This window comes from Orycteropus afer, unplaced genomic scaffold (genome assembly GCF_000298275.1).
Source record: "Orycteropus afer afer isolate SDZICR_OR568_19922 unplaced genomic scaffold, OryAfe1.0 scaffold00018, whole genome shotgun sequence".
Classification (NCBI taxonomy): Eukaryota; Metazoa; Chordata; class Mammalia; order Tubulidentata; family Orycteropodidae; genus Orycteropus; species Orycteropus afer.
Window position 1 is genome coordinate 14,133,677 of NW_006921605.1, and position 11,147 is coordinate 14,144,823.

The 11,147-nt window shown below is 40.8% G+C and overlaps 1 protein-coding gene across 1 annotated transcript in view; it reads right to left on the reverse strand.

Annotated features, from left to right (window-relative positions):
- LOC103214092 (ATP-binding cassette sub-family A member 6) overlaps window positions 1-11,147 on the reverse strand; it is a 74,588-nt gene that overhangs the window by 14,260 nt on the left and 49,181 nt on the right. Inside the window, exons 15-22 of the mRNA XM_042783539.1 lie at window positions 11,007-11,144; window positions 10,271-10,437; window positions 9,657-9,790; window positions 7,859-7,996; window positions 5,263-5,370; window positions 3,969-4,142; window positions 3,638-3,751; window positions 166-285 (exon numbers count right to left, since the gene is read on the reverse strand). Of these exons, the coding sequence (XP_042639473.1) occupies window positions 166-285; window positions 3,638-3,751; window positions 3,969-4,142; window positions 5,263-5,370; window positions 7,859-7,996; window positions 9,657-9,790; window positions 10,271-10,437; window positions 11,007-11,144 (1,093 nt within the window). The remainder of the gene's footprint in view (window positions 1-165; window positions 286-3,637; window positions 3,752-3,968; window positions 4,143-5,262; window positions 5,371-7,858; window positions 7,997-9,656; window positions 9,791-10,270; window positions 10,438-11,006; window positions 11,145-11,147) is intronic.

Below are 11,147 nucleotides of genomic sequence, written 5' to 3' on the forward strand. Positions count from 1 at the left end.
TGCTACAACTCAATTTCAGAACACTCCCATCACCCCAAGTAGCTCCCTCATTCTCATTAGCTGTCCTTCCCTACCTCCATTTAATCTACTTTCTGTTTCTGTCCATTGGGACACTTTAACGACTGCACGTTCAAAATAAATGACACAGTTCGTAACATTTCTTACCTTTGATGAAAACATTATAAACCCACCAACGGTAAATGGGGGAACTAATACCATGAAGGGAATCAGAATCCCTAAGCTGAAGTCCTGCATTATAGTGATGTCAAACATGATGATCGTGATCTACAAGACAAATTCAGACAGACTGCACATCAGACAAAGCCAGACCACTGATATCTGGGAAAACAGACCTAAGTGTTCTCATCAAGTGTATAAGGATTTTCACAAACACAAATTCACCCAGACAGCCATCACAATTTCCGCTTTCAAAGGGAGGATGGACAAGGGGGAGGGAAACTTTTGTTAACGAGAATATATACGCTCCATAGCTCACCAACAGAAAAGTGTAAACAGGAAAAATTCTAGGGATCAGGGAAAACGAAAATGATCAAATAGATTTCCTGGCAGTACATTACTAAATGCAATCCAAAACAATAAGCTAAAGAGAGGAAATATCTTTGTAGAGCTAGGGTAATAATACTGTTGCTAACGTGTAAAAAATATGGACCCAGTGAAAAGGTACGTGGACAGTTATAGAAAAAGAATCCATGTTGCCTCTCACACAGCCTCTCAAACTACTCTACAGCTTTCCCATCATCCTCCCTGCTCCATATTTTCCTCTTTCTAAACAGATGCTTTTTCTGAGATTGTGCACTTTGATTACAATGGGATCTTTTTCTACCAGAATACTTGGAAATGAGGGAGTAAAGATAATTTTTAAAACATTTTTCTGAGTGAAGGATTAATTTTGTAGTCAGCAAGTATGTATTAAGCACTTTGTTGAACCTTTGCTGGATCATTAATACATTAATTGGAAAAAAAGTAGTAAGAATTATAATTGCTAAGTTCATTGAATATTGCAAATGCCAGGCATTAAGAACGTGTTGTTCTTGTTGTTGTTGTTATCAGATGCTGTCAAGTTGGTTCCTGCTCATAGAGACCCTGTAAACAACAGAATGAAACACTCCTAGTCTCGCACCATCCTCATACTCGTTGCTGCGTCTGGGCCCATTGTTGCAGCCACTGGGTCAGTCCACCTCGTTGAAGGGCTCACTCGTTTTCACTGACCCTCTATTTTACCAAGCATGATGTCCTTCTCCAGGGACTGGTCCCTCCTGATAACATGTCCAGAAGACACAGACAAAGACTCTCCATCCTCACTTCTAACGAACATTCTGGCTGTCCTTCCAGGACACACTTGTTCATTCTTCCGGCAGTCCGTGATATGTTTTAATGCTCTCAACAACTCTACGATGTAGGTACTACTATTTACCCTCCCTTTGCATGTGAGAAATCTAGGGGTCAGAGAAGTTAAATCACATCATACAACCTCACAGAACTGGAATTCAGAACTCTGCGTATAAGTTTTTATGTCAGAAAAGTAGATTTTGAGGGCCATTTCATGGGATTACATTTCATCAGTGCTAAAACGAAGTAATTGCGAGTAGAGCAAAATAACTTAAAACCACATATTCAGTAAACACATAATAAGCATCATAGAAGGCCAATCTGAAGGACTCTTCTCCTTTGCTGGTGCCACAATCTCTCTGCAAAGGCATATTTTTCTTCATCTGTTTCCCAAGATGTTATTCTTTTCTATTTTTCCTCCTATCTTCTCATTTCTAATAACTATAAGTCCTTAAGTCTACTTAGCTGACTCTTCCGATTCTACCAGGACTCCAAGCTTCGACCTTTATGCCTCTTTCTCCCCCTTCCCTCTTCTTCATCCACTGGAATAAGAGAGGATTCCAAACTGTATCAAAGAAAATACTCTGGGCCTCCCTGTGGTCAGGATGGGCTACTATAGCTCCACCACTCAACATGAGAAGCTAGAAAGGCAGTTTCTGGTCAGACAGGTGCCTAGGATACCCAGGAGGTACCACATGGACCTTTGGGTTTACGGGAGTCCATCAGCCTCTAAAAGACATTAGCTCCTGACTATGGCTTCACTCAATGATGAAGAGACATTGCCTAGACGGCCCTTCCAAATGCATCACAGATCACAAAAGGACAGCTGAGCTGACCATCAACATACACTGTACTTTCACATCTGTTTCTGTGAGGAATTAAAAAGGACTTCAGTCCAAAGACAGCAGATATAAATGTATATTAGCTACATGATGAAAATATCAATTATCACCACATATATATCCCAATATATATTTTGGATGAAATTATAACTTATCTGTGTTAGGCATCGTGAAAGGTTATTACAAACTGCATGAGGCCTTTGTGAAGATGTAGAATTTGGAAACATTTTAGTGCCCAAATTCCAGGGTTTTTTTTTTTTTAAATGAGCATGAGCTTTGAATCCATATTGTCAATCATGCTGCTATCACATACTTTTGACATGTGGAATAAGAATGTAAGGTCTGATACCTCGACTTTGCTCCTGAGTCTAATATAAGTGCTGTGTGACCTTGAGCCAGTTACTGAAAGTACTTACTATGGGCTGCCAGAAGAACTAACAGATCTGTCCTGAAGGAAGTGTAGCCAGAATGCTTGCTGGAAGCAAAAATTGCCAGACTTTGTCTCACCGACTTTGGTCATGTTGTCAAAAGGGACCACTCCCTAGAGAAGGATATCATGCTTGGTAAAGTGGAAGGTCAATGAAAAAGCAGGAGGTCCTCAATGAGACGACTGACACAGTGGGTGCAACGATGGGCTGAGGTAAAGCAAGGATTGTGAGGCTGGCCCAGGACCGGACGATGTTTTGTTCTGTTGTACACAGGGTCACTGGGAGTCAGAGCCAACCTGACAGCACATGCCAACAACAACAAGAGGTGAACTGCATGATAGAATATTGAGTTTGTTTCAACTCTGAGATTCCAGTGTTCTATACATATGTGCCTTCTGTTCAATAATGTAAAAATAAAATAGAAAAATACAAGGAAGCAAAAGGGAAAATGATCAGAAATACAATGCTAGGAGTCTCCGGGTGGCACAAATGTTTAGGCACTCAGCTCCTAACTGAAAGGTTGGTTATTTGTATCCACCTTGAGGGGCCTCTGAAGAAAGACCTCGTGATCTTCCGAAAGTTCGCAGCAACAGAACCCCCCCCCCCCATGGAGTGCATCTATGCTCTGAAATGCATGGGCTCCTCATGAGATGGAATCGACTCTCTAACAACCATTTTTTCTTTTTTAATGGAGTAATTTTACAGTCCTATTGCTATCCCTGGGAGCTCTTGTGGCATTGTGCCTAAGGCATTTGATTGCTAACCAGAAGGATGCCGGTTCAAACCCACCAGCCACTCCTGAGAAGGAAGATTGGGCAATCTACTTCTGAAGTGATACTGCTTCAGAAACCCAAGGAGGTGTCGCTATGAGTCGGATCTGACTCGACAGCAGTGAGTTTGGTTTTTGGTTTTTTGCTCTCCCCATTGCTTCAGGCAAAAGTGACTCTAACTGAAAGTTATATGGTAAGTTAGATAAGAATGCTACCTCTATATTTGCACATATGAATATACACTTACCATATAAAAACAAAATGACCAAAGGCTATTATTTTTTCTCCTCTTGTGGAAGATAAATGATATCACATATGACAAGATGACAAGAGCAGCTGCGGAACCAAGTGTAGTCACTATCTGAAGGGAATGCAAATAAGATCCGAGTCAAAAGTGGAAATATTCACTGAGGGAAAATTTAAGTATGCATATTTCAAAATGCTTTATTGCACTTTACACTGTGCATGTCTTCTATGGCTATGACAAAATAAAAATAAAATGTCTTGATAATATAAAATATCAGTGCTAAAATTTGTCATTATCTTATAAAATATGGTCTATGTGACCTGCTACTTACCAAAGCAAATACAATTCGACTTGTGATGAAAATGTACACTCTCTTTATTAGGTAGAAAAATAAATACATTGACAAGAAAATAAAAATGTAGAGGCTAGTATCCACCAGCGCCTGCCCGCACCAGTAAGCAGATGGTGGGAGGCCTGAAGTCCACAGCCGGGAGTGAGCTTCGTTCTGAAGAAAAAGCACAGGATACGCACAGATTCCACTGAAATCCCCAACCATAATCAACGCCTTGTAAGATTCATTTAAACAAATCGAACCTAATTTTGTTTACATGATGATGCCATTTAGAAAGACCTCTGGTGGTGGAGAAGTTAAAGCACTCGGCTGCTAACCAAAACGTTAGTGGTTCAAACCCACCAGTCACCCCATGGGAGAAAGATGAAACAGTTTGCTTCTATAAAGATTTACAGTCTTGGAAACCCAATGGGTGGCTGTCACTGTGAGTCAAAATCACTTGATAGCAGTGAGTTTGGTTTTTGAGTTTATAACATTTGGAAACCTGAGATATTCCCAAATGGTTGCCATATAAAAAATTGCGTATTTTTTGTTTGATAGATTTAATTTGTAACACCACTTAATTCATGAATAATGACTAGAAAAGTAGACCGCACACTGATTAAGACATTGCTGTTACTGTTAGTTGAATCAAGTTGATTCAAACTCATGGTGATGCCATGTGTGCAGACTGGAACCCTCCACAGTCATTTCAAGGTAGTGACCTTTTGGAAGCCAGTCGCCATTTTTCTAACCCAAGGATATCCTGAGCAAGGCATTAAGCTCCTTTAAAAAAAAAAAAAAAAAGTTATCTTGTGACTCAACGGGCATAATAAATTCTCCTTTGGGGAGGTACTGGCTCCAGGTGGTCAGGGCTGACTTATCTGAACATGCTTTGTTTTGTCTGGATAATGGGAATGACCAAATACAAACACAACATAACGGCACAACTTCTGCCTAGGAAGGGGGACTCAAGTGTTAAATTTGGTCTTCACATTCAACATCAATGATTTCCTCTTTGCAGTTAGAAAATAATGTCAAAAGCATTATAATATTTCTATTTGAAGGTTTTTATTCATTTGAGTCTGCAAAATTAGTGCACTTCTGTGATTTTGAAGTAAACACTATTTTGTGCTTTTAGAAGTTTCAGATTTATTGGAAATAACGCTTAAGTACATTATGTAAGTTAATCATATGTTTAAATACTTAGCTTACAATAAAATATTTGAATATATAACATTCAAAATACAATTACTGAAGTTCCAGAATTGTCTTTCATTCCATTTTTTCTTACTTTGTAATCACCAACACTGCTCATGGCGATGTAAGGAGAAATACTACACACCATCAAAAATAAGAAAAGTGAGCCTTCCGGCAGGTCAGTCCAAACTGGTTCATACCTCTGCAAACGGAAAAGGAATTTTAAATGAGTGAGCATTTATTGTTGTTGTTGTTGTTGTTATGTGCCGTCGAGTCAGACCTGACTCATAGCGACCCCTCCTTGGGTTTCCGAGGCAGTATCACTACGGAAGTAGGATTGCCCAACCTTCCTTCCGAGGAGTGGCTAGTGGGTTTGAACCGCCAGCCGTCTGGTTAGCAGTCAAGTGCCTTAGCCACTATGCTACCAGAGCATTTATTAAAACTCAGTAAACACCAATAATCATAAAGAATGTACTTTTTTTTGAAATATTCAAAAACTAAATCATGCAACCTGCTTGTCAATGTCCAGACTTTGAGGCTGGAGGGGAAGTAATTTCTGATAATATTACACGAGGCTTCAACTCCTGGAGCAACTTCCTGGACCAGGAGCCGTCACAAAGAAGTTATTAATTGTCAGCCTAGACTTGCAGACAATTCAGGCCTGAATAGCAAGCCTTTCCCTGCAGACCTGGTGATGGCCGTGTGGAGATTTGGCACCTGGGTGGGTACGTACACAGAAATCAGAAGGAAATTCAAATGCTGGTATGGTATGGATTGAATTGTGTCCCCAAATAGGTGTTGGAATCCTAACCCCTATACCTATCATGTCATTCTGTTTGGAAATAGAGTTTATTCATTATGCTAATGAGGCCATATCAGTGTAGGGGGAGGATTAGACACAGAGACCGGCACTGGGGAAGACAGACGCCCTGTGAGGATCGCCAAGAATCAAGGGAATCCTCAGGCTACCGACAAGGAAGGAATCGACAAGGCAAGAACGCGGAGTTAGGTTTAGCCTCCAGAACGTAAGGAGATAAATTCCTGTGAAAGCCGCCCACTGGGCATTTCTGTTACAGCAGCAGTAGGAGACTGAGACAGAAGCCAAGGACCCTCCTCAAGAACTTTAAATCCCTGACTCAGGGCCTGCCGGAGGTGGTCTATGCCCAGGGAGTGCCTCCTGCATGTAATCACAGGAGAGCAGTGTCATAGCTGATCACAAAGTAGTGCTTCCATTCTTAAACTTTAGTTAAGGCTGTGACCATGAATCCAGTTCTTCACCCCGTGAGAAAGTGCATTCACAACATTCCAGGGATGACTGAGGAGGAAGAGTGTGTGACTGCGGGGTGCCTACAAGAGTAGCCCCGGGTCCATCCCGATCCTGAGCAGACAGGAAATGGCATGAAGATCCTAAAGCACCAAGAGAAGTTGGCAGCTCTGTCCTGCTGCCTGCTGGTCCTGCTTCTTGCCTTACACTGGTGAGTTCCCTTCGACACTATTCCCTTGAGCTTTTCTGTCACCCTTGGGCTGGAGGGACAAAGGAAGGAGGTGATGTGGCTGGATCCTAGGGTGCAGGCACCTTTTGCTCTCCTGTTTCCCACCAATATGTCCTTTGTCTAAACCCACCTGTAACCAGCTGACAACAACAACAACAAAAACCCCAAAACTCATTGCTTCCATTTGGACTCATAGTAACCCTATAAAACAGAGTAGAACTGCCCTCATAGGGTTCCTAAGGCTATAAATCTTTACAGAAGCAGACTGCCCCATCTTTCTCTCACGGAGCAGCTGGTGGGTTCAAACTGCTGATGTTTTTCGTTAGCAGCTGAATGCTTTAACCACTACACTACCCTGTACCAAGTCACACAACACGTGTGGTGGCTTTGAACCGCTGACTTTTCCATTTGACCCTGGTGCTTAACAACTGTGCCACAGAATCCTGAAAATGCAGCGGCATCAGTCAGACCTCCTGCTCTGTAGAGCAACCGTGGCAGGTGAAGGGAGGAATCAGAAACATGCTGGCCCAGAGCTGGCACCTTGTCCTTCACGCTTAGTCAACCCCCTATGCATTTAGTCAGTGGAAAGTCCACCGGCAAGTTATATTAGATTTACGAAATTCTAAAGCTGACTTATAAATACTGCTGATTTCCAATTCAGGGCTTGCTCTCTCTCTCTCCCCCACACACACATTCTTCTTCCTCCAATAAATGTGTATACCTTTACAGAAGATTCCATAGGAGAACATGACATCATATTGGAAAGTATTACCCCATGAGAATCCTCTAATACTAATTCACCAGGAAAAAAAATAAAAAAGAATAAATATATATATATATATATATATAGTGTTAGGTATATTTTGTTTAAAATGTCAGGACAAAATAGTAAGTTTTAGGATTAACAATGAATTGTTGTTGTTGTTGTTATGTGCCGTCGAGTCAGTCCCAACTCATAGCGACCCCTCCTTGGGTTTCCGAGGCAGTATCACTACGGAAGTAGGATTGCCCAACCTTCCTTCCGAGGAGTGGCTGGTGGGTTTGAACCGCCAGCCTACTGGTTAGCAGTCAAGTGCCTTAAGCACTATGCTACCAGAGCTCCTAACAATGAATTACTAATATTTAAAAGGTAGAGAGGGAAATACAGTTGACTTGTCAAATTCCTGATTGTTCCAAATGAGTAAATGCAATACTTACATTAAATATTGCATCTCTCTCAGTGCGAATGTATTTTGTAAAGTTCAACATTCCAAGCAGCCCATTGCTGACAATACCCATAAGCGTCGGGAAGCAGTGAAGTCTCTTGACATTGCACACGACTGAAAATCTATAATCCTTCAAAGAAACCAAAGAAAAGCACAAGACAAATAATATTAATTCTAAATCCTTCAAGAACAAAGACAAGCTTTCAATCTAGAAGATCCTGACAGTTCTCAAGTTCTCAAGTGTCCGTGTCTTCAGGTTAACTGGCCTTTTTGAGCCCTTGCTTTCTCACCTGTGAAAGGAGATAGGATAAGGAAAGAGGATAATACATGGGCTGTGAGAGGACTTAAATGAGATCGTGTCTGCCAGGCCCTAGCACAGTGTCTGTATCCACTCAATAGGAGTTTTTAGTAAAATTATTAGGGAGCTCTGGTAGCATAGTGCCTAAGGCATTTGACTGCTAGCCAGAAGGCTGGCGGTTCAAACCCACCAGCCACTCCTCAGAAGGAAGGTTGGGCAAACTGCTTCCGTAGTGATACCGCCTCAGAAACCCAAGGAGGGGTTGCTATGAGTCGGGTCCGACTCGACGGCACGTAACAGCAACAACAACTAATTTTAGATCATTTCCCCCATTTTGCTGATGAGGAAATCTCACCTCACAGGCTGACAGTGACATAGGCATGAGACACTATCAGTTAGTTTAAGATGACCAAGTAAAAGGATGCTGACCTTCTAAAACGCAGATGAGGTTCATGAAATACTCCTCATTTCTCCACCTATGGAGCATTGCACACTTTCTAAGACAATGTTTATACACTTTGTGTTTATGAAAATGTTCATGCATTCAACCATATTTTCAATATGGCTCCAATATTACCAGTGGTTCATGTAGTAAATGTGTTAGACAAGTAACAAGGAAAGCACCCAGTTGATGCCCAGAGCTTATGTCTTTTATTATGTATTTAGTGTAGTTTGAACTTAATTCAACGATAGATCTCCAATGGCTTTCACTTTTGTTTTTTCTTTTTATTTCCCTTGAATTGAGGAATAGAGAGGAAGATTTATTCAATATGGCCCCTTCCTTTTTTTCACTGGAGGTCTGCTATGGTAAGGTGCGTTTTCAATAGTCTTGATTCTTGGCAATTCTATTACTTGTACTGCTTCACCCAACTTCAAATATGCTAAGAGAGTAGACTGAGAACACTTTTCTCTCTGGGATTTCATGTGGCCATTCTTATGTTATTTAATGTATCATCTCAATATATAAAAACATCGAAGAGTTAAGTATTTAATGGGATTTTTAAAATTCAGAATTATATCTCATTAATACTATAAATTCTAGTACTTGTTATCATTTGATGAATGCAATTAAACTTAGCTACTGTCAAATGTAGTGCCTAAGGCACTTGACTGCTAACCAGAAGGCCGGCAGTTCATACCCACCAACCACTCCTCGGAAGGAAGGTTGGGCAGTCTACTTCCTTAATGATACTGCCTGAGAAACCCAAGGAGGAGTCTCTATGAGTCAGGTCCAACTCGACAGCACGTAACAACATACAACTGTCAAAAGTAAAAATTATCTAATCCAAAACAAACTTAATATATAAAGTGTTTTACAATAAAATTATTTCTATTTCTCAGTTGATTCAATAATGAGCCAAATTGTTTTACTGAGTCAAGTAACTGTATCTTGAATGAGTTAACTTTCTGTAGTTTTTAAAGCAGTTACACTGTAATACTTTCTTGTTTTTGTTGTTATTTTCATAAAAGTAAAAACAAGAGACAAACATACCTTTTGTTTCCCAGAAACTAGGATAGCTCCATTGTATGACAGGTCATCAGTGCCGTTTCTATTGTCAAAGTCATCTACTTCCAAAACTATATTTTGATGTTTCAGTGAGTGTATAAAATCTTCAATATTTGATTCTAGTACGATGTCGAAAACAGAAGGCCATAAAAAAGCAAGAGAGTATGGGTCAAATATTTTAAATAACTCCCATGGAAAAGTTCAAAGCCGCTATTCATAGCATGTTACATATATATCCCTTCAGGCAAAATAATAGTAATACTGTCCCATGACACAGATATACTCCCAAATATCTCAAAATGAAGTGGTGCAGCTGAGATAGAAGTCTCTTTCAGTCACACATGAAGCCTTAGGGTAGCCAGGTAGATGGGCAGCTCTGTTCTGCAATGTTGTATGGTGACCCGGGCTCCTATCTTCTCGTCTCACCATCCCCATTATCCCCCAAGTGAGAGCAAACTTTACACTCTGTTCCTTAGAACTTGTTTTTATAAAGCTCAAATGCACATTTTCTTCACTTATCATTTGCTTTTCTCCCAAGTATGTGCTTTTTGACAATAAAAATTATTAATTTCTGGATTTAAATTCTACATGGGGTTCACCTGTGTTATTGATGATCAATAAGCTGGTATGGGGCTCCTTAGGGAGTTGTCCAGGAGAGAGGAAATACATTTCAGGTTTAAATTCCAAATTGCTGTTCAGACTCAATAAGGCACGCAGTAGATTTTCCATAATCAAAGGCCACATTGCAATGCCAAGCACCAATAGTCTAACAATAAAGAAACATAACCATCTGAATCTATAGCAGTTTAATGCATTCAGTCACCCCACAAATACTTGTTGAGTGTTGGTTTTACTCTACAACAACCATGTTTCTAGGCACTAAATGGTGAAAGCAGGGCATTGGGATGCTACAGTACCAAAAGGCATCACCATAAAAACGAAACATGCGTGAGCACAAGCCTGTTCAAGTGCCAACATACAGGTCTTCTCACCATCAGCAACATGTGGGCTTGGAACCAGTTCATTCCAGTTTAACCCCCTGCTGAGAATTTGCATCTGAATCCCAGTATACTTAAGAATCACCTAGGGATCTTGTTACAATGTGTACTTTGATTCAGTACATCAATTCTGATTCAGTATATCTGAGGTAGAATTGCAAATTCTCAGCAGGAGATGGAACTAGAATGAACCGGTTCAAAGGCCTAAGTAAAGTCAAATGCTGCCCTTACCTCCTGGCAGGAACGTTGAGCATCTGACTCTACTTTTGAATGCTCTTCTACCTTGAACCTCTGTCAAACTCATTGTCTCTCAAAATCAAAGTACTCTGGTACTCACAGGATCAAGAGTTCTTTCTTTCCGTGTTTTAGTTTCAAGAAACGGAGCCGTGCTATGGCACAGACCTGCAGCCTCCAGAGAGCCATGCCACTCAGAGCCTTCTGCATCTCAGGGAGAGAAGAGGGAGCCAGCTCCAGTTCG